The sequence below is a fragment of the Xylaria bambusicola genome (genome assembly GCF_022495145.1).
Source record: "Xylaria bambusicola strain CBS 139988 unplaced genomic scaffold F5B22scaffold_3, whole genome shotgun sequence".
Classification (NCBI taxonomy): domain Eukaryota; kingdom Fungi; phylum Ascomycota; class Sordariomycetes; order Xylariales; family Xylariaceae; genus Xylaria; species Xylaria bambusicola.
In genome coordinates, this window is record NW_025953556.1 from 983,838 (window position 1) to 1,009,493 (window position 25,656).

At 49.1% G+C, this 25,656-nt stretch overlaps 7 protein-coding genes and 1 pseudogene across 8 annotated transcripts; 6 read left to right on the forward strand and 2 right to left on the reverse strand.

Annotated features, from left to right (window-relative positions):
• Nucleotides 1-63: 63 nt before the first annotated feature.
• F5B22DRAFT_642142 (GTP cyclohydrolase 1 type 2/Nif3) lies at nt 64-472 on the forward strand (the record flags this gene model as incomplete). The annotated part of the gene is made up of 2 exons (XM_047978079.1): nt 64-338; nt 418-472. The coding sequence occupies 2 exons, from the start codon at nt 64-66 to the stop codon at nt 470-472; spliced, it is 330 nt and encodes a 109-aa protein (XP_047835347.1).
• Nucleotides 473-2,064: 1,592 nt separating this feature from the next.
• On the forward strand, nt 2,065-3,653 carry F5B22DRAFT_642143 (uncharacterized protein; the record flags this gene model as incomplete). Its single annotated transcript, XM_047978080.1, has 5 exons — nt 2,065-2,238; nt 2,300-2,726; nt 2,878-2,947; nt 2,994-3,071; nt 3,128-3,653. The coding sequence occupies 5 exons, from the start codon at nt 2,065-2,067 to the stop codon at nt 3,651-3,653; spliced, it is 1,275 nt and encodes a 424-aa protein (XP_047835348.1).
• A 658-nt stretch (nt 3,654-4,311) lies between these two features.
• On the forward strand, nt 4,312-5,387 carry F5B22DRAFT_263078 (uncharacterized protein; the record flags this gene model as incomplete). Its single annotated transcript, XM_047970116.1, has 3 exons — nt 4,312-4,350; nt 4,435-4,585; nt 4,714-5,387. Coding segments are annotated over 3 exons (265 nt in total), but the record flags the coding sequence as incomplete, so codon positions are not given.
• F5B22DRAFT_t25 lies at nt 5,271-5,425 on the reverse strand (annotated as a pseudogene). The gene has a single exon. The product of its transcript is annotated as a tRNA-OTHER (tRNA).
• A 1,163-nt stretch (nt 5,426-6,588) lies between these two features.
• Nucleotides 6,589-7,535, forward strand: F5B22DRAFT_633338 (superoxide dismutase; the record flags this gene model as incomplete). The annotated part of the gene is made up of 4 exons (XM_047976820.1): nt 6,589-6,660; nt 6,725-6,926; nt 6,984-7,044; nt 7,130-7,535. The coding sequence occupies 4 exons, from the start codon at nt 6,589-6,591 to the stop codon at nt 7,533-7,535; spliced, it is 741 nt and encodes a 246-aa protein (XP_047835350.1).
• A 4,596-nt stretch (nt 7,536-12,131) lies between these two features.
• F5B22DRAFT_262967 (PLP-dependent transferase) lies at nt 12,132-14,526 on the forward strand. Its single transcript, XM_047970115.1, has 5 exons — nt 12,132-12,354; nt 12,493-12,517; nt 12,573-13,715; nt 13,784-13,910; nt 13,997-14,526. Exons 1-5 carry the CDS (start codon nt 12,310-12,312, stop codon nt 14,337-14,339), a joined length of 1,683 nt encoding a protein of 560 aa, XP_047835351.1. The 5' UTR covers nt 12,132-12,309; the 3' UTR covers nt 14,340-14,526.
• Nucleotides 14,527-21,723: 7,197 nt separating this feature from the next.
• On the forward strand, nt 21,724-23,493 carry F5B22DRAFT_657204 (uncharacterized protein; the record flags this gene model as incomplete). The annotated part of the gene is made up of 3 exons (XM_047980024.1): nt 21,724-22,108; nt 22,170-22,481; nt 22,537-23,493. The coding sequence occupies 3 exons, from the start codon at nt 21,724-21,726 to the stop codon at nt 23,055-23,057; spliced, it is 1,218 nt and encodes a 405-aa protein (XP_047835352.1). The 3' UTR covers nt 23,058-23,493.
• Nucleotides 23,494-24,488: 995 nt separating this feature from the next.
• F5B22DRAFT_642148 (uncharacterized protein) lies at nt 24,489-25,159 on the reverse strand (the record flags this gene model as incomplete). The annotated part of the gene is made up of 3 exons (XM_047978081.1): nt 24,489-24,822; nt 24,892-25,003; nt 25,147-25,159. 3 exons carry the CDS (start codon nt 25,157-25,159, stop codon nt 24,489-24,491), a joined length of 459 nt encoding a protein of 152 aa, XP_047835353.1.
• Nucleotides 25,160-25,656: the final 497 nt, after the last annotated feature.

Consider the following 25,656-nt stretch of genomic DNA (forward strand, 5'->3'; position numbering starts at 1 on the left):
ACCTACTAACTTCTCTCAATACTCAAGCCAACGTGACACGACTTTGTGCTCAGCGCAATCGACATGGCGACATCGAGATTCCGACTAGTGTTCCACGTACCACCGTCCGCCGCCGCGGCGTGCAAGTCAGCCATCTTCGCCGCAGGCGCCGGTCAACAGGGCAATTACAGCGAGTGCTGCTTCACGACAGCACTAGGCACTGGGCAATTCCGTCCCACCGCCGGCGCGAATCCCGCCATCGGCAAGGTTGGGGTCTTGGAGGAAGTAGAGGAGCTCTGCGTCGAGACACTTTGCGTCGGGGAAGAAACGACCATGAAAGCCGTCGCCGCTCTCAAAACGTACGTCTCGCGTGTTTTTCCACTTTCACAAGAATAGTCGATGTGTTCTGTGCCGCTTACACTGACACCCTATGAAAAGCGCCCATCCGTACGAGGAACCGTCCTATAGTGTCTATAGACTGGAGGACTTCTGAGACGATGGCTGTGCTCTGCCTTGGAGCTGTCACGCAGCGTTGAGACTGGGGGATGGCCCCGGAGCCGAGGTCAGGTGGCGGTTATCGCTAGAGAAATCCAACTTCGGCGGTGGCGTGCCGAATTTGGTAGGTAGGTCAGCTCATCTTGGGGGAGGGAGCGAACGCACCACGCGGCGGAATGTTTCTATCAATGTTTCAAGCGAGCGGGCGCGGCTCTCAATTGAAACGTTGCTGATCGCTTGTCGAATATTTGGGATACAGTAAGCCAATAGCCGATGATTCCTGCCCTGGCATCACTGCTTTGCGACCTGTTTCCAACCATGCTCTTACCCTTCAGGCACTTGTTCAGCTCATTGAATCATTGCCTACTTGCTGCGTCGTCGAATACTTGGTACGGGTTGGGGTCCCAAGCTTGGCCTTTATTGAATTAAACTTGCATGGTGAGGCCCGGATCTACACTTACATCCAAGCACAGCCCATGCTACCCATGTACTTCGTAGATGGATGACTGCCCTCTGTAGCTGTAGATAAGGCCGATGTAACGCTGATAGTATTTTAAGAGTTGGTGATGATGTCTCCTGCATGATACTTCTTTCAGTTCGCAAGGCACCACGCTGCGACCCACCAATAGGATTTCATGCTGCTACCCAGTCTTTTCCACGAAAATGTGATCTCCTTACATTCTCGTGTCCCGTAACTTGCATGCACGGCGCAAAAGCTGGGTTGCCACGCTACAGATCCAGGGGCGGACCGCAGAGATCTAAAAATTGTTTATCGGTTGCGTAACCGATCCAACCTTGGGAGGTCGTTACTTGCTTCACGTACCGTAGCCACATAGTTAGGTTTGCCGTAACAATCCGAAGAGATTGTTCCGTAAATGACGCCACGCATATTCGAGGGGTTAGTAGGTAGTAGGAAGGACGGTGATGCGACTGCCGCCTGGAGCTTTCTAATAAAGTCTTGGGGCAATAAGGGGTCCATCATGAATTTTGATGGCTACATTGGTGGGCTTGAAACGAGTACGAGCAACGAGACCACCCCCAGACTGTCTTCACTCTAACCGATAAGGCATTCTCGTGCACTGCAGGAAGCGTAGGAGGAGTTGAACATGACCCGAAGTAGCCACAGAACACCTGCAATGGATTCATGTTGCATGCAAGCTTACCGCAGCTACGCCGCAACCCAAGACAACTGTCCAGACACCCAGCTTCCCCTTGGCGGGACGAATCATACAAAGAGGAGCGTCGTAGGCAAGACGTAAAGCTAAAGAGTTGCACCCCAAAGTTCCACAACTGCTGGCAGTATTGCTCTTCATTTTTGATTTCCTCCTCAATCGACTAGAAATCGGCATTCAATTTCAGAGAGAGCCCCCAGAATCTCCGTAATGATACCGAGCTGCGCCGGAATCCGTCCAAGCCTGCAGATCTACGTGGGGGATTATACGTTCAGCGAGCGCCAACAGCTCATTACATAATCCATATTCTATATTAAATAAAGAGGCGCAGAAAAGAAAATCCCCAGAAGACGAAAACAAAAGAAGACTGTTCGCATCGTCATCTGCGAGACATATCACTGTTCACGCGTCATCCACGATGGCAAACGACGCGAATTTGGGCTTCGACGTGAATCCCGCAGGGACGAGTTTGTTCATTTTCCAGGTGATCTTTCTCGCTCTTGCCTGGATGGCGTCGCTTGTACGCGCGTTCGTGAAACTCGTGCTGCTTAAGAAAGTCAGCATAGATGACTATCTTATGCTGTTGGCATTGGTATGAAGCGTGAAGACACGCTGTCTAAGACTCCATAAATGCTAACCTGTCCATCGAGCAGCTCGGCTACACAGTCACCGCATATTTCGTTTTTAGCTCCATTATAGATGGTGGCATGGGCAAGCCCGGCATACTTGGCCCAGAGGATCTTGAGATCACAATGAGAAATTTGCTTGGTAACATGGTGGCCTCCGGCCCTGTGTCAGGGTTAGCCAGGGCTTCTATTGCGTATTTTCTATTACGAATCGCAGTAATAAAATGGCACAGAATTGTCTTGTACGCCATAATAGGCACCACGGCAGCCTTAACTGTCGCGTATTTCTTCATCGTATTGTTTCAATGCTCGCCGCCGTCTTACTTCTGGCAGATGGTAAGAGAAGGTTCATCTGGGTCCTGTCACCATCACAAACTAGTCGAAATCTCAACTCTGGTTTGGGGCTCGCTTTCTGCCGCCATGGATTGGATACTCGGTCTTCTTCCTATTGCAAGTAAGTGAGGCGAAACCCAATTTCTTCTTATTCGACTCATCCTGGGAGTCCGAGGCCCCCGGCCCCATGAATGAGCATATTTAGGGCTCTATACCTTCACATCTCTTCAATACCCACACCTTGGGAAGATCGCTGATTCGTGATATTGAAGTGTTATGGAACGTTCGGATCAACCGACAGTCAAAGTTCGGGATTGCAGCTATACTGAGCTTCGGGATCATGTAAGTCGTCCTTAGTCGCAAAAGTTGACAATGCTGAGACAGCTAGCGGCGGGATTGCTCTTGTCGTCCGCTTAGTATATGTCCAACAGCAGGATGTAACGTCCAATGACTTCGGACCCCAAATGTAAGCCCGTATTCTACCAACTTCCACCAGTTAGTAGTACTAATAGGCCGCGATAGAGCGATTGGGGTTAGTGCAATCATTGAGCTTTCTTTGGGTATAATCGCAGGGTGCATCGCTACGATGGCGCCATTATTCAAACGAATGCAATCCAAACTTGGTTCAGGTTCTAAGCAATCGAGGGACTCAATTCCATGGCAGAGATCTTTGGCAGGCCCGGAGAATATTATAATGATGTCTCCACGACGACTAGAGAGGGCGCAAGGTGCACAGCGCGGGGAGGCTGAGACACGACGTCCGCGGCCAAAGAGTCCATCCGTAAAAAGAGTGCTGTCGTCGTCGAACTGGGATATCGAAGTTGAGGCCGCTGGCTTGGAATATGACGCGCTCACGCCGCCGCCTTCCAGGAGGGAAATTCAAATTCACACATCCATCCAAGTTTCGTCGCACCCATCGGATGGCGATCTCTCTGTTAGCACCATCGACTTTGCAGACAAGCCTCTACCTCCGCCGCCTCCAAGGGCAGCAGCAAGGGATCGATCTATACCGAGATCACGCCGCCTTACTCCCAATCTGTTTATATAGCGGTAAATCAGCATTTTATATGAATAAACTTAATATTAATGTATGCCACCTAGAAGCGACGATGGTAGACGATACATAGATATAATAAGCGTGGTCGCATGTCATTATCAGTGTGACGAGGATGCTATGATTAATTAGGCTACGCTTTCCAAGCCAGGCTTCCTGCTATTCTGGAGATACTGCAGGTGTATGAATGTCTTCACATGGCAATGCTTACCTGCTGCAGATGAAGTCTCGATCATCATCTAATGCCAGTTCTGGTGTTGTTGGCGTAGATGTACTATGTAGTCGGTACATACAAGTTACCTACCGAGAGGTGATTAGCGTCAAGGTCCACTGAGCTGTCTTAGGGGTAATCTGTGGAGAAACGAGACACGCACCAGCCTATCAAGTCTAACCAGCCCCCTGTCTGGGCCTCCTTTGGCCAGTGCTCGGCTTTAGCGCATCTTACAGCAGGTAACTACCAAACCTTAGCTTACCTGCATTCTCGAACTTCACGATACACGATACACGTTTAGTACAGAGGCGACCCAAACCGCGAAGGCACCACTAATAGACGATATCGCCATCGTGCTCTGCTTTTATAACCATATCTGCTAAACAATCATCCAAGAGCCGAACGGTAGCTAGCATCTGCTAGCCACCAACACGTCGCCGCCATGAAGCCTGTTGTTGGGGCGATGCAAGCTTGGTCTTGGTAGGTTCTAGTCGCTTTCTCTTCTTGTCATCCCTCATCCATCCGGGAAACGTTCATGATCTATTACTAACTTTGGTTGTTTAGCGTCGTCATCTCCTTCTTTGCCATTATCATCCTCTCCGTCATCGGTAGTCTCTATCGTAGCAGGCATCACGAGTTTGTAGGCGGCGTGGACGACCCCGACAACACCATCGAAGTCTCAAACACGATATTCACGGCTGTTATTGTATATGCGGTATGTTTCAAGAACATCAATGCTATAGTACTTCGTCTATAGCTGAATGAGCAAGCCAATTCCCATTCTCGTCGATGCGCCTTGTGTTTATGATAAGACCATCGCTAACGTGGATATATCCTTTGCAGGCTTTTATAGTGTGTTGCGGCTTACAGGGTGTCCTGCATATGCGCGAGAGTCGACGTGGCGCCATCGCGCTCTGATAGATTTGGCCATCAAGCCAGCCGGATCGAACGAATGAATAGGGAGATGGCGACTGTGTTTGCATAATTTCGAACATCGGTGTCCCGGCATATTGCAATCGGACAATCAAACATCATGAACATGTCCGAACGGTTCTTCAATTGACGTACCACCTGATATCAGACTGTATAAACTATAGGAGGCTGAACGGCTTCCCCATGAACGACAGCCACTCAGCCGTCGTCCGGAGCCCCGGACCTCCGGACCTATATGGGCTCCGATACGCTGTGGATTGGTTGCTAGAAAAAAAAGGGTTAAAAACAATTGTAAGAAACGAAAAGAAATTTTACATCTGGTTTTGTTGGAAGGTACGGTGGGAGTGGCTATATTACCCCTCACAGTGGATTCCTTCAGTGACTAGAACTTCAACTCTACAACATCAATAATAACCCCTTGGCAATCCCTTCGTCTATCAATTTAGATAATTGCAAAAAGGCAAATGTGGTCGGTATGAGGGTCGAACTCATGACCTTCGCATTACTCAATACAGTGGGATTCTGCTGTATTAGTACCTGTAGCAGGTTAGAAGATATTTTTTTCTGACAGTGGATAGGTAAGAATAACATACGACGCTCTAACCAACTGAGCTAAACGACCGGTTGAGTGTTGAATAGATGTCTGCTTATTGCCATATATAATGTTATGGCGTGGCTGTTGAAGTCTGGGGAAGCCGGAGGTGGCAAAAGCTGGACCTCGTTTCATGTTCTCTAACTCGGCGCGACAAGAGGACAGGAACCTGCGTTTGGACGCCCTCCGACTGCTCATGTTGTGCTCCCTTAGGCCAGCCACTAATCAGACCTTTACCTCTTGCCTAAGTCGTTGGTGGCACCGTATACGAAGTAAGCAATGCCTACGTCAAGGATATTTCGTGTTGTTTGAAGAGTACCACTTGGTTCATTTGCGGGTAAAAGAGATCTGCCATTGTCTATCGATCATTGATGTACATACAGCCTGTATTTAATGTATTCTTCGGCAGCTGCCAGGCCAATCTAATTTGATTGATTGACTGCCCCAGCCAGTTGCGCTGGCACTGTCCCTTTATCCTCGCGACGATGATGATGCAGGCATCCGCTAGCCACGGAGGTTGTATGGCGGGGGAGATAGGTAGACCATTGTTGTTAGCCAACAGGTTCAGTTCTGGGAGCTTCGAAGCGCCCATTACGCCGCGGCCATGGCATGAAGGTCGGGCTCCTCGGGCCCAATAGTAGGGACTGTCCTTGAATCCGTTGGCACAGCTGTGTCATCACTGGGCAGGCGGCGTACCCAACTCGCCGGACAGAGCCCCTCCCATATCCCATGTGAGATGTTGTGTTACACCCGCGTGAGTGAAATCAACATCAATCAATGGCAACCTGTGCATCCGCGCTGTCTTGTCTTTGTGCCTCTTTCCTCATCCCTCCTTAACAATGGCGTTCCGCCGCCCAACACAAAGGGAAGGATGTAGGTACAACCCGGCAGCATGCCGTTTTTGTTTGTACTGCGCCTGCCCCGTGTTGGGTAGCACACAAACGGCCCGGCATCCCTATCTGTGGCACATTCTCGAAAACATATATTGATCACGTCCTCGTCCTAGCGACTATCGCCGCTTCGCAGTCTACCTCTTCTTGTCCTGTGGCACGCATCAAGCTCTTATCGTCTGGACCTGCTGCCCATATATCTAATTGCCTGTTTAATCATTCCAAAGATTAGCACAGCCCTTCATCCGCAAATTTACACCCACCATCGCCGCATAGCATCAGTTGCATACAGCTCCCTATACGATGCGGTTGTCAGATATTCTCTCCCTTGCTATCCTAGGCACTTGTGTCCTTGCGCAGAACGGTACAACAGGTGTACGTATTTTCGCCGATGATGGGCGTATTTGCATTGTTGCATTTGCTTACTCTGAATACATAGCTACTAGGAGATGCAATCGCTGTTACTAATAACCCCATTGGAAAAGGAGCCATTGCGGTGCTCCCCAAAAAGCCATTCTTTGCTTCGGGATCTCTTGATGGCAATGTCAAGGGCGCCGTGAGGGCTACTACGGGCGCCAAGGGTAAGGGTGTCGACTTTGAGGTTACTTTTTCCAATTTGCCCAAAGAGGGTGGGCCATTCAGTAGGTAGTTCTCGTTACTCTGAAGTAAAATGACACATCCGCTGACAATATACCCAGCCTACCATCTCCACGTCAACCCGCTTGATGCTTCAGGCAACTGTACCAACACCCTCGCCCAGTATGTATTGCACGCTCCCGAGAAATCTAATGACGAGTCACATCCCTACCGGAAGCGGTAATTGCTAATTCCTGGATTCTTCTAGTCTCGACCCCTTCATCCGCGGCGAGGATCCGGCTTGTAACTCTACCCATCCGGCAACGTGCCAAGTTGGAGACCTCAGTGGGAAGTATGGCAAAATCACGGCGGATCCATTCAAGGCCAAGTTCCATGACGACTTCACCGCTATGAAGGAAGGCCCAGGATCCTACTTTCTCAACCGCAGCATTGTCGTCCACTTCGCTAACAAGACACGCATCACGTGCGCGAACTTCACGGTGTTACGCTGTGCTGGTGTCAACGCTACTTCTACGACGGATGGGTTATGCCAGGACTCTTCAACGCCAATGCCAACAGACAACAACGTTACTCCCTTTGTCGGGGGCGCTGGCACACTCCCTATCACAGGCTTGGCCCTCCTCCCCCTGGTAGCCGTCTTCCTTGCCTTCTGATAGACACCCACGTTTAGGCTCTACACATTCATCTTAGCAGAGGACATAATGGGAAATGACGGGTCGACATCTGGCACGTTGGGAAGTCGCGGCGCTTAGGTGCTTGAGCTTAAGCGAAAGAAAACCCTGTCTGCAGGAGGAGCTTACTTGGTTTAAGATTTCCGCCCGGTTGACAGAAAATACCGTAACATTATGCGGAACCCACATGCCATTGGCAGGCTACATGTAATAAAAGGGAGACCAATGTTTGCTAGCACATGTAGAAAAGATTGGCGAAAACGAGAATTCTGATATATATTTGCACTCTTAAGGACTCACGTGAGAAACAAAACTGCTCGGCGTGCATATCGGCGTAACCAAGTGTAAAATTGGACCTATATGTCAACCTTCCTATATGCCTATTTATATATGTCTGTTTTGGGAGGTAGGTAGGTAGTATCATAGCACGTATCATGGGCTTAAATAAGGGTAATTTTGTCGGAGTTTACTGATATATTACATACATATGCACACAAATCTAATCATGTATGAAAGCGATCAAACGTTGCTATATGGCCACTCTTGTACCGTTTTGTTTTTTTGCCACACTGGATCGCCAACCCTCGAGGCGGAGATCTGATAAACTAAGGCGTGCTAGGCGTTGGTCCCGGGCGGGACGGGACGAGCACTCGTGTCCCGTCATCGGCAGCACGGAAAGCGATTTTCCACCCCCTACACGCTCCACGGCCATTGACAGATGCTCCGTGCTCCATGCTCCCTGCTATCATCACATGCAGCCAGGTTGACCCCCGATGAAGAAGTGTGGTCAGTGCAGTGTGTACATACTATGTATGTACTCTGCTATGTAGTAGGTAGTGCACGCACAGGTGCCTAAGCGGTCAGGCCCCCAGGCGTCCCACTGCCTGCAGCAGCAGCAGCAGCAGCAGCAGCGGGCAAATGCTGGCAATCCGCAAAATCCCATCAAACTGCCGAGTGATCTCATCACCACCAACAGCACACACTTGCCACCCAGCACCACCAACTGCTGGTAATTTCACCGGCGTAATTGGCTATTGCCAATAATCATATCATCCTCTCCAAGGGCCAAGACCCTCTCCATCTTACGAGCCGTCGATCAATTGCCAGAAAGATACACCGTTTCGACCTGCAGGGGTTCGAGTATGCTCAACATGCTCAACATGCTGTGCAAACTGGCGCCATCATCACGTCTTCCCAGTGTCTGTTTCTGTTCCACGTAGCATCCACCACAGCGTGCCGACTAGTCTCTACCAGCATCTCTCCCTGGCAAGGCCAGAGCACGCCAGAGCAGAACCAGAGATTGGCTTCAGTCGGCGACATGCTCCACCGCCAGACCGCGTGAAGCGAGCGAGCCCTCTCCTTCACGTGCCACTAACCCATCGTGCGCCGTCAATGGGTGGATGAGCGTGAGGCACAGGACAGGGCAAGCCCACCACAGCCAGTCTGCATCTCCGTGTCTCCATTCTGCTCCATGTACCAGTACGCAAGCAGCGGTGCAGATAGACGAAAGCATGTGCGTACATCTGTACTTGCACTACACGCCTCCATGCAGAAAAAAAAAAACTAGGCAGAGCTCGCCCAACCCCAACCTGGAACAGATGCAATGCTTACGGTCTAGCACCGGGCATCCACTTTCCCGAACGGTCCAGATGATGAACTTAGCCCACGCAAGTCAACGAGGACCAAGATAAGACATGATGCAGCGATCTCGCTATGCTCTATCGTCAGCATCGTTTCTTTTGTTCAGTACTATCGAACGATTCTTGCAACATTTGCTCTTTTTGCGTCACTCCCCCACAAGGCCAGGACTCGACATTGTCCGCAACGGGCATGGTTCGTCACTCGACTAGATGGCTTCTATCGATTGGCATCACCCAGCCCAAAACCGCAGGCAGGGCCCAGCGGTGGTAACAGGTGCGGATTCTAGTGTGATTGGCGCTGTATTATTAAATTCTGGTCCTTCACCAGCCGAGCGACTATTTCGCCATTCGGCAGATCGACATCAATCGACCCTACCATCGAGATATTGGATTCACGGATGGCACGCTCTATCGAGTCCCTACCTGGTAGTACGTTACCTAGATGCGCATGGTATATGGTAGCAGATAGTATAGGTACCAACCTATATGCCGTGCCTAGCCCTGTCTAGCGCACGTTACGACCTTCATCGAAGCCAAGGTCGAGGTTGAGCTTAATGTAACACACCATGCATAGCAAATGCGAGGTCTAACTTCCGAGATCCTCTCACGTCGCCGCATGCGTCTCGGTTCACCTGAATCGGCTAGGGACGAGGCCATATTTGGTCTACCAACTTCAACGAGATTAGTCCACGTCAGTCCAATGTCCAATGCATTCGTGCAATGCGGGGACCTGCATTCAATGGAGCTCGCGGCGTCTGCCTATCGTAGCTCTCACGAGTCAGATATTGCCAGACAAGGCAGAGAGGTAGGTAGGGACTGATGAGGATCAGCTTATCAGGGCTAGTGGAAATTCTGCCGATGAAGGACCTAACCCAGCGCAGAACCAAGGGACCCGAAAGTCGAAAGGCGACGGCAACAGGATCTGTTAAGGCCAGGGGTCCTGCATTATACAGCTGTCTAACGGTGCTGGCCCTGATGAATGGGTCCTGTGAGGACTCCGCCTGTCCAATGACAAGCCATGGAGTACATGCGTTGGGGGCCTCACAACTTGGATTTCTGCGACCTTAATTGAGATGCCAGCAATATTGCTGCACCAACCTTGCGAGGATCTGGGGTTAGGGCAGCAATAGGACGCCTCCTATACGGCTACCATTGCCTTGGGATATTGCTGCACAGTCCGTGCCACGTCTTTGAAATTTGCCCATCAAAATTTTATCCCTCAATGCTGCAGTCGTCGTGCTTGCGCCTTACGATCATGTGGATATACCAAACCCTTTCTCCCAAGTGTTGTCTCTGTGCGTTAAACGTGCTTTCCACATCTCATCCTATTCTATGAACGCTTATCCATCTATGGTCTATCCGGAACTTGAAGACACTAGCAATGACGCCAGCTACCTTGGTACCGTATCTCACAGCAATCACGAGGAAGCCGTCAGGTGTCGATTCCATCGAGCCGTAGTCCAGGTATGAAAAAAAAGCCTGATCGCTCAGCCCGATAGAGAAGTAGACCCCAATGATCATTCCTCAAAACGGTAAACGGCATCTTAATCAGGCTTGGTCCTGTCTACTGCCGACATCAAGGTTGTATTTGCGTTGAAGAGGTGCAGCGAGACTGCAGCCAACCCTGGAGCGAACCGCTTAAGGTGATGTCCAGGCTCGTGACACATGCGAGCCAATCGCTAGTCCTGATTGCCAGCGGGCCCTATCGTCATACGGAGTTACATCAGTTACTTGGAGGCTCTCAAATGCGCCTTTAGGCCAGGTCATATCGCCTTAAACGTTGCTAACTGTCTTAGTAGGGAACTTGTCCGGATTACAAGCGCCAGATTGGTACGCAATTCTTTCAACAGTCACCTCAACCCACCAACAAGGGCCTATCCGCCACTTGGCGTGGTGGGCGCAATACAAAGACACCTCTCGATTTGAATTACCTGTCTTGCTAGGCTTCATGGGGTTGTCGGTGGCCTCAGTGGCACGCCTTGATAGTTCAACGGCCCTTAGCCCCGCATCAACTAAGTGTTGTAGCAAGCATAGCTTGTCCAAGAGCTCTAATTGTCATCATTGAGGGGAAGAAGAAAAAGGTTTCTTTCTTGGAACTGTCTCTTTTGGAAATAATAGTCGTCGGCTGATGTCCATACGCTCAGCAATATCCGCAAGACTAGCCCATATCTCGATCCTCACCCAATATTTCCATCGCCGTCAGAGTAAGGATAGACACCTAGTCTCGGTCAACTGGTGTCAACCGGTTAAAGCTACACCCACTCGGAAGAGACCCTGAGATCAAGGTGGTGGCTAATGGAGGTGAAGCCTCTCGTCTGTCCAATAACCTTGGGAACTTCAGACCCTCGGCTCAAGGTAGGGTGGGATGACGATACTCCGCCTTGTCCGCGTCCTGTCAGCTTCACACCTGAAGGAACACCGGGAGCTAATGGGGCTAGTGTCTAGACTGTGTGGATGTCGGTTGCGATCATCTTGCGCCTGGCCCTCTGTGACTCGAACCATGCCTCCTCGTCATACTCCAACGAATCAGATGCTGACGTTAGCTACGAAGTGGTCTGAATAGGACTCATTACACAGCCGATGGATCGTAGAGCGGTTATCACAGTCAACCGTGCATGATAGCCCACCATTACAAAGTGGTATCGAGTGATATCCTTGTACATCGCATCGGACCAACACAGAGTGGTGAAGGGGTTCATCGCTGAGTAATAGGTAGGCCCGAAGAACTACCTGATGTCTCTGCAATAGCCGTGGGGCCATCCACCTATATTTCTCCTTAGCGTTTATTGAATCTAATAAATAGTGTCTGGTGGTCGGCAAGTTCTCTATACAGTTGTCTTTGTGACCCTATTGTCCATCACAAGGCTAGACTGAAAAGGTGTCTGAGCTTAAGGCCATTCCATGTGGTCCTGGAACTCGGCCCAAAACAAGACATTGATTCAAGTCGCACGCTTCTGTTCAAATCCCGTGGCTTTTAATGTTGGCTTTGTTTTCGTCTGAATCACGGAACTGCAATCAGCCTACATAAACGTCACTACCCTTACATCGGCAGGCCATTGATAGCCTTATATGGTCATCATCTCATTCACGCCTTGTTTTTTTTTCAACCCCCCAAAATGACAGCCAAAGAGTACAATTCTAACGTCGAGGCTCTACGACAGGTCAGTATTCTCTGCTCGTCTCAGCTGTTTTTCTTTTGATTTATTTACTCGGCAATTGCATGTCGTTGCCTTTATCCATTCCTACTCTCCTAGGGATAAACATAATTGAAGATGTGTGCTTACCATAACACGGAATAGAAAGAGTATCCTCATATGAGCGATGGTAAATTATAGCCACAATCAAAACCTTTTACAATCCGCCTGCTAATACGAACTAGGCGTTTATCTCGATCATGGCGGTGCAACAATTTATGCAAGGTCTCTTGTAGAAGGGTTTGCATCAAAGATGATAACAAACTTATATGGCAACCCACACTCGGAAAGTTCTCCTGCAAGACTATCCGGCGACGTTGTTGACCACGTTCGTGAAAAGCTTCTCGGCTTTTTTGGCGCCAGTTCCAAAGAATTCGACCTCATATTTGTTGCAAACGCCACGGCGGCGGTGAAGCTTGTAGCTGACTGCTTCAGAGACCTCGGAGAAAAAACCAAAGATGGCAAGTTCTGGTATGGTTACCATAAGGATGCTCATACTAGCATCGTTGGTGTGAGAGAGCTTACATACGGGCAATTTCACTGTTTCGAAAGCGACCAAGAAGTCGAAGATTGGCTACAATACCCAGAGAATGCATTCACCAACCGTCAGAACCCCAACGGTCTCGGCTTGTTTGCCTATCCCGGTCAATCCAACATGACTGGACGGAGATTACCGCTATCGTGGTCATATCGAGCACGTCACTCCGAATCTCTGCAGAGCACATACACACTACTAGATGCCGCTGCACTTGCCATGACGTACCCAATGGAGAACATCTTTCAGGATCCTGACCGAGCCCCCGACTTTACATGTTTCTCTCTATACAAGATATTCGGGTTTCCCGACGTAGGGGCATTAGTTGTGCGAAAGGAGTCAGGTCATATCCTCGCCCTCCGCAAATATTTTGGGGGAGGCACAGTCTCCATGGTCGCCACCTTCGGCGACACTCCATGGCATCGGTCAAAGGGTCTTCAAGCCCCCACGTACAAACTTCACGAAGGTCTCGAAGATGGAACGTTACCGTTCCACAGCATACTTGCCCTCGGTGAGGCGGTTGATGTACATCTGCAATTATACGGATCAATGAGAACCATTTCAGCGCACACATCTTACCTGACCGACCAGTTACATCGTGGCATGGCTGGATTACGCCATGCCAATGGACGCCCTGCGTGTCACGTCTATTCTGAGAACAGAGATTTTGGCAACTCGAGCAAGCAAGGCTCTGCCATCGCCTTCAACATGATTTCTTCAGGCGGAGGCTACCTGTCGTACACAGATGTAGAACGTATAGCGAACAGCGCCGGTTTCTATGTTCGATCTGGAGGTAACGAACTCAACCCTTACCCTGTTAGCCGGTGGTGGCGCAACGCACAAGAGCTTACATCAGCATAGGCGTCTGCAATCCTGGCGGCATCTTTTCCCTCTTGGGCTATGAGCCGTGGATGACTGAGCGCGCTCTCTCAGCTGGCCACCATTGTGGCTCAAACGGGATATCCGTCCTCCACGGACTTCCCACAGGGTAAGTTCTCTTACTACGCTCTCCCTCTTCCCCCCATACTTCGTATTCAGGGAAAGGAGGCTTGCTAACACCTTCTCACCTTGTAGTATTGTCCGCGCCAGCCTCGGGGCAATGTCCACGAGGCAAGACGTCGACTCATTCCTCGATTTCCTGCGTACGACCTTCGTCGACACGGCCGACAAGGAAAGCAGCCCGCTCTCTGCGACCTCAACGCTGCGCTCATTCCCGTCCGACGCGACTCTGGGACGTCGCGCTACCTTTGAACCTGTAATCGACATCGTCCCCGAGACGCGCAAGCTTGAGCGCGAGAAGCCTCGGATACGCCGCATACCGATCCTCTCGCACTTTAGGCGCGTGCCCAGGCCAGGGGTGAGGTCGTCCTCTCTCCCTACGAAAAACATCACGGGTGGTTTGCCTACTATTAGGTGACTACGTGGCTATATTCCATCCTAGCTAGCAAAGAGAATGTTTGCTTTGGATCACGGTCGTGATAGAACAAGACAAGGTGTTCTATAAATACGCATCGGCGTGTATGCATTTATGTATGTAAACTTGTATGTATTATGTTGGGATATAGGTGGCTCGTTGTGTGCCTTAATAATCATAAGGTTAGGGAAGGGCAGGATTTAGTCGTTCGGTCGGACCTTCTGCTTTGCTTGAACAAGTCTCGTTTGTCTTATATATAAGTAATCTCTATTATCAAAGACTCCAACTTCGTCGTGCATCAAAGCAACGTAGTAGTATCTCTGAAGCTTGTGATACTGTTGACACATGACGGACGCCTCGGATGTATAGTGTTAGTTCAGCCCCTCATATCCAGATTTGGCCAACGGAAAGGATTCAAGCGCACAATATTATACGTGAGTGGCCTAGATGAGAAACGAATGAATACAGTCAGATCAATACTGGTGTGTGTGTTGGTGCTCCTTTGTGCTAGGCGAGCCTCCACCCCTTCACTCCATGTCATCATCTAGTGTGTTCATATACAGCTCGTTGTGGCACCCTTTTCCTTGGTCACATGTACCAGGCTGTGGCAGATACGGTGTGGTCGTCTCTACCTGTGTAAGCGACAAACCTAGTGAGCGCTAAGGGTGTGAAATTACGCACGTACCTAAGAAGACCCTTGCTCGTGAACCACCATCATAGGCAATATACTTAGAAAATGTATAGATACCCTCGTCTAGGGACTCGAATATTTTTTTACCGGGAACTTTCCTTTGTGTTGGCCAAGCCTCGTAGCGGGTACTGTTTGTGGCATGTAGAATAGTTCGTGGGTGCATGAGACATCAGCTCCCGGTTTTATGGCCTCGACTCCTTTTCTAATCCCTCTGTTGTCTTACACGCGTCTTTTTAGCCTTCTCGCTTTTCCGATAAATGCGCATCGTTGAGCTCTATATGTCTATCGTAGCTGATTCAGAAGTAAAAGTCGTGAGGGATATCATCATTTCCAGAGCTTGACTTCCCAATTGTGGTGGCTAAATACTTAATGACATATGTACTTTCTTTGTCTACATCCTGTAATAGTCAACATGGTAAATACTTCATCGAGGCTTCCTCATACTCCACTTCAAGAGTTCTGGCCAAAAGGGGTACTTACCACAAATATCACACCATGCGCCTTTGGTGATGAAATAAATGTGGAATATCTCCTAGGCTGAAGACCGGAATTATTCAAAGTACATACCCGGGTTTATAGCGTCGGCGGAGATAATCTCTTTATTACATATTTAGTTTCAAAATACTTCTTACAGCGGGCCCCGGTGCTTTATTGTGTTATGCTGGTAAAGGGCTGCTGTCGAATCCAATATAGGTACTGGAATGTTTCAGAGGCATTTGGAATTTACAATATGTGTTTCCACTGACCGGAAGTCCTACAATCGCCGGCTTCATGTACAGATCCGTTCAAAATATTTCATAGGATAATTATTCTGAAAGTCTTTAGGATCCTCTTTTCGTCGCTTCTACAGATGTCCATATGGAACCTAATATTATTGGTTAAATCACGGTAAAGTCTGAATCTGCTGTAAGTTTCTTATGGTTATTGCTACCTCGGCAGAACCTTTGATCAAACGTGGCGGTTAAAGACGGCGGTAGTATGCCCCTGAATATGTTCGTGTATCAGATGCGCGGCTACAAGTCTTGGGAAAGCAGGAAAGCCTCGGCCGCAATAAAGCCGGGTTATTTGAACCAGGAATATGGTTATCTATATGCGTAAACACATAGTATGTGGGATATATCGCTTCATACTTGCGGCACGTCTATACCGGGCTAACACCACTATACGAAGCGAATTCAATCGGTTATTATGTTGTCGCAGATGGCGGGATTGGCGCCGAAACATAAGGAGGCATTCTGTAAAGGGCACATGAATGAAGAAAAGTGTTGGATTCTTATTCAGCAGATATGAAGTGAGTATAACTAAGTATATCTTCTAATGTGTTCGTGGATCGCCTTTTGGGCCTGAATGCGAAGGCCACGCTATCTACAGCGCACAAGGCGTAGTCGACACACATGTAAGAGGTAGGTGTGTCTAGTAATACAATATAATGAACATGTCACGGAACGACATAAGGAATGCAGTACCTATGCCATTGCGCTACCAAAAGGTAACGACGAGTTATCAAGTCGAGGGCTTGACGTCTCTGCACTCACTATATAGTACTGTACTGTAACAGAACACTACTCGATGAATGAGAGAACGTATGACCCCCGGGCGAGGGAAAGCACATGATGTCTTTGAGCTATAGTTTATGTGATAGCTGCCGAGTCAACGTCTATTGAGCTGTCTTTGGCCAAGGTCTTTCTGGCATATACTAGTACAAATAGTTCCACTTGGTATTAGCAATATAGCGTGATTCACATCGTGATACGGGTAATTGTAGTTTCAGATTCGGGCGATTCGGGAGCAGCAATGGCTTGGGGCCAATTAGAAAGGAACTCGAACTAGCATCAAAGAACACAAAGCTTTAGGACTATTTACAGTACATCGGCCACGTGCTCAATGTCTTTCGCCGTAGCCAGACATGCTTACTATTAGGGGCATAAGGCTATTCTCTAAAACGTGCCAGCACGTTACATGCCTTATTCACGCCATGGCTTCTGGACGTTCTAGTTTTGGTGGCTATTTGAAACATAGACACTGATTTCTTTTGGCAAATCTTATCTTGCATAGCTCTATTGGCCCGATCTGAATTAGGTGCTGATACAACCTACTTATTCGAACTTAGAACCGAGATCTTCTATTATGACGCCACACCGTCACCCGCAGATCTACGGAATGACCATACTTAGCTGACTTAGATCTCGCAGAACACTAGTTCACAAAAAGCAAACTGTGACCACGCCAGGTTTCAAACTCATACAGGAGTCTTTAGATATGTATCAGAAGTTGATATCCGAAGGCAGACTGCTTGCGGTTTGCGGCATGTGTCTAATAAGGTCGTATTGATCGGCATTGCCTCTTTAACGCTGTAGTAGTAGAGTCTGGAGCTAGCGTGGAGAGGCTGTTCCTGGACGAAGTGTACACCAGCCTTCCAAACTTCAGCTCTTATCTACACATTCACTAGGATGCATCTAGACCCAGCTTTCACGCCGACCGATTCAAGCTCAAGACTAGGCAAGTGAGAATCATCATGAGTCATACGGTAGCCTCATTCAGCCGCTGGAGCAGCGACTCGGATTGCTGCTAGAAGACAAGGATTGTTGTCTCAGTCTACAGATCGGCCCTATGCCGTCTGATTATACTGGGTTCGAGAAGCAATCAAAATCTTATTCACCTCTACAAGTAAATCTCAATCCTCTTACCTTTTTCAATCAAACGGAAATTTGGGATTGTGCACTTAATATTCAATTAATAGCAGGACGTTGGCTTGTTGAGGCTATGACGAGGTGGCTCCTATAAGACATGTAGATGTTCTCGAGCGGCTAGTAATCGTAGATGATGGTCCGGGAAGCCGAACAGGGGAAGGGTACCCATGCCGAAAATAAATTATTTCAGCGCCGTTGATGTGTGGCCCAGGCCCGGGCACCCGACCGACTTTCCAGGATGTTGGTTCACCATCCTAGTCTATTCATTCCATAACGGGACCAACCGCTTCTCCCAATGGAATTCTGGCTAAAAGAGGATCACACAACAAAAGCCAGATATGCCCCAAACGAGGCTCTATGCAGATATAGTTCATTCATGTCTCGGCCTCCGCTACTATCCGTGGCATTCAATCCTCTGGATGCTCTACATTCTCGTTGTTTACTATGTAAATACAGGTAGTAGTCCGGTCCTATGCGCTTCCGGGGTTACGTTACCGAAGACGAGCTGGTAGCAAAATAGCTGAGAATTTCTCTCCTTTGTGGGTTCGGTACTGTAGCTGAATACTGATCAGATCTTGGCTGATGACTTACGCCCCTGTTCATTTAGTCGAATGACCCATTGAATTTCAATGCATTCTGTTACGCGTCGTCGGTGCCAAGACAAAATTACCCCGCGCCTCCATTCGAAAATCGAGGACCTCCCAAGAAATGACGTTACGAATAGACATTTTCCATTTGTGGGCAAACAAGGCTGTTGATGTGTGTAAGCGCGGAACACCTAGAGCCGAGGCGAGATACGCAGAGTCGATCTTAAATTACCAACTTCAGCATCTGTCCGCATGAAAATACGAGTTGGATGGATGTCATCATCGGACCATGAAAGAAGCTGACCATCACATAAGGACGCCAGCTTCGACACCATCAGCAACGTGAGGATTCAAGTTTGATCGCCTAACACAAAATGCATCGCACTAACACTTGGTGGATGCGATTCCAATTTATTGCATTTTGGAGCTTGTCGCGTGTTGGTGGAGTTATTCGTCAGCAAAGAAAGGCACTCCCCCGTAAGGCGTAACGTCATTCTGATCGGCGCTGGGGTTCTTGGGTTACAAGCTGTGATTAAGCAATGGCAGGCCTAGCCTGACGTTGCATGACATTGAATAGATCTCGTTCATCCTATGTCATCCCGGATGGATAAGGCAGCGGCTTCAGGTAACATCGCGTCTCCAGCGGGCACCGTAAATCATACCAGCACCAAGTAACCATCAACAAGCGCAATCCATACCTATTCACGCATGTGTGGTGTAGTGTACTCTGGAGAGCGGGCGGCATGCCACTGTGGGCGACCACATCTGCGCGGCGCACGATGCAGGTCAAAGTGACTGTACCTCACAGCCGTCTGCATGTCGAAATTTCTCGCAGGTACCGACTTGGCGGATCCTGTGGTGTCCTTTCGACTTGCCGAGACCACTACTACGGTTTCATAAGGGAAGCGAAAACACAATCGCTATTCCTTCACGTCCTAGCAAAGCTATATGGCGATAATACGGCTAGAGCATGAGTAAACACGAGCACAATGTGGTTGAAAGCTGCAATTTATTCCACCCTTCGTTATGTAGGGTCTAGATATTAAGGGGAAAATAATTGAAGGCCAGAGCCGCCAAGTGTCCCCTTATTAACTACCAAGTAACCACGCTGGTTGTGTCGCCCAACAGGACTGGATATGAAGGAGAACGGCCCGATCGAGCTCTCAGAAGAGGGCAATACGAGAGATTATAGCTTGTCAAACATTTCTTCTACTATCCGGTTCAGCCTATTCTGGCTTATAGTTTTCCTGGCTTTTTGGCAGTGCATTGGTAAAAGGTACCCCCCAGCCATTTGAAGCCATTACATTGGTCCCTTTTGTAACCAGGACTTTTGGCTTTTTTGCTGATGTATATGCTGTGGCGCGACCTGGAGCCGGGATCGACAGGCCGGGTGCAGGGATTTGAGCTGGCATCGATCAAGATACTCCGCACCTGCAGCGACAGATACGACAGTACACTCTAGGTGTAGAGTGCCGGACATAAAGTGACTCTGGAAAAATGTGAAGAGCCAAATGAGCGAGCTGCTTCGCGAGGTCTGGAAGAGCTAGTTCATTCTATCGCAACCTTGAGTCTCTGACTGTATCTCTCGCCAAGTTCCGAAGGGATGGTCAAAGGATCCACTGCAATGATCGCACCCATGAATGCTTGTCGTCTGAACCACTCGCCTTTCTTATGCAAGATCCCGGGCGCATCGTGAGGCTTTCGGATGAGGATCAAGCGGCATAGGAAGCGCAAACTCCCGAGCAGACGTACGAGAACGTCATAGGAGCTCTAGATCGCCGTGCATGATTTCGGACTTAACCTCGATAATTAGTACCTCCTCTCGCTTTTGGTGGCCCGCCGTTGAGCATGCGATGAGTCTGCAAAGCGACTGATCGGGCACATCTAAGCACCAACGATTTCAACAATGAAATTGTGGGACGTCTCTCAAGATCGCCAAAGGGTGTAGCCGCGTAACTTGTTACTCTATCACTTCTCCTGAATGGAGTTGGGTCAAGCTGGGCTCGAGCCAGGGCTTGCTATCGAACCAGGTAGCAGATTGAGGCCCGGTTCATAGTAGACCCTATGTGTCTCAAGTAATTGATATTGAGGCAAAATAATCCGGGGCTCCAGGTTTCATATTGGATAGATTTATTTTTTGCCAGAATGCCATAGTCATAGACGAGTGTTCCTGCTGGGCCTGGTTGAGGCTGGCAGTGTGAGCTCCCGGCCATTCTTACCCGTTAGTGCTCTATTTATTGAAATCTCGTCGCTTTCGATATTATGTTCATTATAAAGATTAAAGTGAACCAAGGCTAGAGGTTTTAATTGATTCGCTACGGTTTAGGAATATACAGCTCCAAGGCCTCGATTCGGTCCGCGTGTCTTCAGCATCGAGTAGTGTGTGTATATCTCCTGTACCATCGCCTCACGGGTTATAAAACCCAACTGATTACCACAGCTACTATACATTTTGGCTTACTCTTACTTCGTTCTGGCTATTATTTGTCTGCTAACACGTTCATTAAGCGACCACCCTTTCAACGGGAGATCTTCATGTTATTAGACTTCGACAAAGCGCCGCCTGATAGTCTTCGCTAATATTCGAAACCCTGAGACCCTGAATCCACCGGATTGTCAATGGTGGTGTTAAGGTACTATAGTTCTTGAATATCGGAACTGGTCGACAGCTCGGTCAAGCGAGGTTTGGCCGGTAACGCCCCTGCGGGTGACAACGGCGAGCGCCCCTAAGTTAGTCCCTCCTCGAGTCTGATATAGTGCTGTCTTATTCAACTATGACTCTCCGTCCACAGTTTCAGGCCCGATATCCCCACTGCCATGACCATCGATCGGACCAGAGACTTACACTTGCTAGGTTTGGGAAGGATCCTTCGATCTGTATCATCCGCGGTTCACCATCTTGGTGATAACCCTAGAATAAGAGGCCATTAAGGTGTGGATAGCATACACGCCGATTCCTTAGGATTCTGTGACCAACAACCCTGGCCACTGCATATCTTGGACGATACCTCGGGCAGCTATTTGATAACGACACAGCTCCAGTCCTGGGGCATCGGTGTCATCTACAAAATCCATTGGCCCACATTGATACCTCTCCACCACCCTGTTCTGTAGCATTATAGCAGTCTTATAATCTCGTTCGTTAGAGCCGGCGCTTGCAGAGCGAGGAATGAAGGTTTGGGAAAGACTCACCTATCAATCGGAGACGTCAGTGGTGGAATAATCGAGCATCGTTTCGCGCTCATCGACATAATCCGGTGCCTTTGCCAAATATTTATATAGACCGGGACTGAAGCCAGTTGAGATCAGACTGTCAGCGTGGCAATTTATTTCGGGTTATCGCAGATCGAGCCAACATTGCCGGTGGATTCTTCCGCATCTTATCTTGGAACCCAACGGTTTGTTGCATGCAGTCTACAATGTCTTTCCACTATTCATCATCACCCCATAATAGCGCCACGATGGACATGTCACACTCGACCTACATGTCTAGCTATCTGCCATCGACAAGCTCCATCATGGAGGTAAGACATCTCCAGCAACCATCAGTCCCTTCAGCACCACCTTTTCCAGCACAACATCCAGCTCCTCCTCACCCACTATCAGCGTACCCATCCCCGGCCACTCACAGCCCCCTTGCCAAACGACGAGAGTCCATGTCAAAAGCCTTCAAACTAAGAAGAACCTACTCGACCCCTAACGTGAGACCACAGGGGATGAACGAACCCGACACAGAGCCCCTTGGTCTCTCTGGAGAAAAGAAGAGGAACAGACTCGGATACGCAAGGACGAACATGGCTTGCGGTATGTAGTGTCGGTGTATGGAATTCAAGGAGCTCTTGGATGATGCTGAACAACTTGTTAGGGAACTGTCGAAAACGGAAGATCAGGTGTCAACCCGTGAAAGATGACGGACGCTGTAGTCAGTGCATCAGACTCAAGAAAGACTGTCAGTTCTATGCCGTAGATCAGCAACCGCCTTCCTCCACGGTAAAGGCTGGGTCGAAACCACTTCCCAAGGCGATGATAGGGTCTGCGGCTTCGCCGCCACCGATCGCACCGAACCATCCTGGTAACATACAAACCCATCAGTCTTATCATGGAAGTGCCGTGCCGGCGAGTCATGATATGAGACCGCCAGCAATGAGGCCAGATTCATACCTCGAAGACTCCAAGCGTAGGTTCTACCCTAGCTTATTGCTGGCTATAGCCCGCAACTAAATGTTTTTCAGTCAGACCGGGAGCACACGGGACCAGATCATTCAGCTACGACCAAGGCATGGATAACTGGGCATCGACGACGATGAGTCCTGTACCGAAGCAGGGAGACATCAACACGCCGTGGAGAAGTTATCCACCCGAATCACCCGTAGCCCCAGGCTATGCTCCTTATCCAGTGCCGGCGTCACAGGCGTCTACAACGTGGGCAACATCCCCTCTAGAAGCAACTATCAGCTCGGAGGGTACATCTCGATCTGAAGACGCGTGGCCCCCGTACCAGCAACCAACAAGGTCGATGTCCTTTAGCGGAGAGCATCCGGTGCAATACGCGATGACGCCGAGCCGAACATACGAGAGGAAAGCCTCGGTCGCCTCAGAGGTATACCAGCCAACGAGCATTGAGACAACCCCAGCGACCTCTTATACGACATGGCAGCAGCCCTATCAGCCTTGGTACGCGGAAGGAGGACAGCACGTGCCGCCGACAGGCCAAACCCATTCCCAGATGGACGGAACTTATTACGGGAGATGATTGTGTTGCCCCGCCTTGCCAGCCTTTGGACCGGAAACTTTCGTTTTCCCTGGCCTGTCCACCGAGAACTTCTATCAGTAGAACTCGCGGCGCGTTCGAACCTGGTGATAACCGGAAGCGAGCCGAGTGCCTCAGATGCGTTGGTTCGGCTACAAAGACAGAGGAGCCAAGAAGCAAACAAATTAACCCAAAAAAAAAAAAAAAAAAAAAAAAAAAGAAGAGAAATTTAATAACAAAAGAGAAGAACGAAAAGTGTGTGATCCAGAGCCCAACACCTGATCGAGCGCTCGCACAAAATAAGAAATGTCATTTACGAAAGCTTCTCAAGAAGTATTGAACGAACGACTGACATCAAGAGGTGGCCCCCTATACATAAGTACTCATGCACTGTGGTCGTCGACTCACGCGACCCGACGGCTCAGTCGCTATTGCTAGGGTCTCCTGCGACGTCTGAAAAAAAGATGGCAGGCAGGCAGACTGGCTGACAGACAGCTATACCGACCTAAAGCAGTCCCGTGTGGGCGTTTCTGACCATCCCGTGCCGTTTCGTTTCGTCCCGTTCCGCTTGTCCAATTCCCGCTGCCGTGCTGTGTGCTGCACTAATACGCAAGCAAGGACCAACTACACACACTATCTAAGCCCATGGTTATGGGTATGGACATGGTTGGTGACGATGGTAGTGTAGTGGTGGTCAGTGTCACCGTAGCGCGTGACGTGACGTGTTACCAACTATGTAAACATTCTTATCATTTCATTTCCAGCCCCATCGCTACTTTGAACCGAGTCCGCATTGTCATCCCAGTTCGTCCTGCACTTTATTTGATTTCTAAGTTATTTTACTTCTGACCAGTTAGCGTGCGCTTTGATGTTTGGGGGAGGAAAAGCAGGGGTAAGGGGGTTATAAAAGTTTTGCTGTTTCATGAATTTTTCTTTATCAAGCAGGAGTGTCATATTTCAATGCGGGTGGAAAGCTACCGAGGCGGTACAAGTTCTTGGTTTTTATTTTCGTATGTCACTACCTAACCTAGTGTTTTCAGTGCATGTAACTAAATTGAATGGGTATATAGCATTTCTTCTCCAATTCATTTATCTTCTATTTCTGACGTATGGATAACGTGCCGAGAAATGCTGGCATTCGCTGGCAAAATTGAGCTTGGGAGGGCTGTCTTATGCTTTATCCTATGATAGGATGATATTACGTCAACCTCGGTGTACTCCCCCATCGAGAGCTTCGCCGCTGTCTCCGAGTTTACCTATCTCCACAACCGCATCTAGTATTTAGTCGCCATCCGATGGCCTAGCGTTTGAAATGTCTCAAAACCTTTAGCTGATCATCGTGGCCTGCTATCACCTGAGTATCTCTAAGACGCAGGGAGAGTTGTCTTCATACCGCATGAATTTTCGTCTACTTCATATCTAGCAGCAAAGCCTTTAAGCCGCCAGGTTCCAGGTCAGAATAATCAGGCCGATATATGCGCCGAGGCTCAGCGTTGTAAGTAGCAGGACGCTATTATTACAAGTGCGAAACTTGCTCATAACTTTCCCTTCGTTGTCTGTGATGCTGAAGAACTGCCTGTTGCCTTCGTACCGACGCAACAAGGCGCATAACATCACTGTTGCCCCATAGACGGCGAATAACGCACCGATTGCGTAGAACTCGGAAGTGAAGATCTTGAGGATGATTAGGGCAAAGCTGAACTGTGATAGGGCAGTCCGCATGTAAGCACCCTCGAAAGTCCTCTGCGCTGCCCGAATCTCCACTAGTCTATAGAAGAGATGTAAGCGTTACGTTCTTCTAGAACCAGTACGGCGCCGCACATAGCAGATGGCTTACTCTTGTGCCGTCAATACCACCGGCTGAGTACGATGCAATCGTAGGTGGAGGCGGTCTTCTGGATGATGTGGCTGTGAGATAGCATAGCGGTCAGCTTTGATGCCAGTGAAGACTTGTACGGACAGCGTGTGCGCAGGTCAGCTTGGTGATTCAAGGGGTCAGAATTATGCCTATAGAGCAAGTCCTGCTGAGACACCCATAGATAGGTAGTGAGAAGCTGATGCGTGCTCTACATGTTCCGCCCACTCCAATCACACTCCGTCTCCATTGCACCCTTGGCTATCCCCTCTTCTGGAGTCTTGGGGCATCAGACGATCCTTGCTGTGGTCCTATCTCTGAGAAGCAAGGAAGAACAGACCTGAACCATTTTATCTGATATGAAATAATACGTGTCACCGGTGGGCTTTACTCCTTCGATGGTTGCTGCTAAAGGCGGATGACGTCTGTTGTAATTGAATGAAATGGTTATGGGGGAGACTCCGTCGCGGCCCTGCTCTAAGCGCTTACCATGCTGTACCTAGGTAGTGGGTAGGTACTCTATGTACCTGCCTAGCACTACATATAGGTACTGTAACCTTAAGGAAGCTCTGGGGAAGTCCTGACCAATCATAAATCTAAGATCAACAGTCTCGCAACGCCAAAGGAGGCCGTTAAGGGTACCTATCCAAGTACACCTACCTTATGAGGTACTTACATAAGTAGGCATCTACTGCAAATATTGACCACTTGCTGGTGCGCTGGCTATAGTACCTAGGATTAGGATAT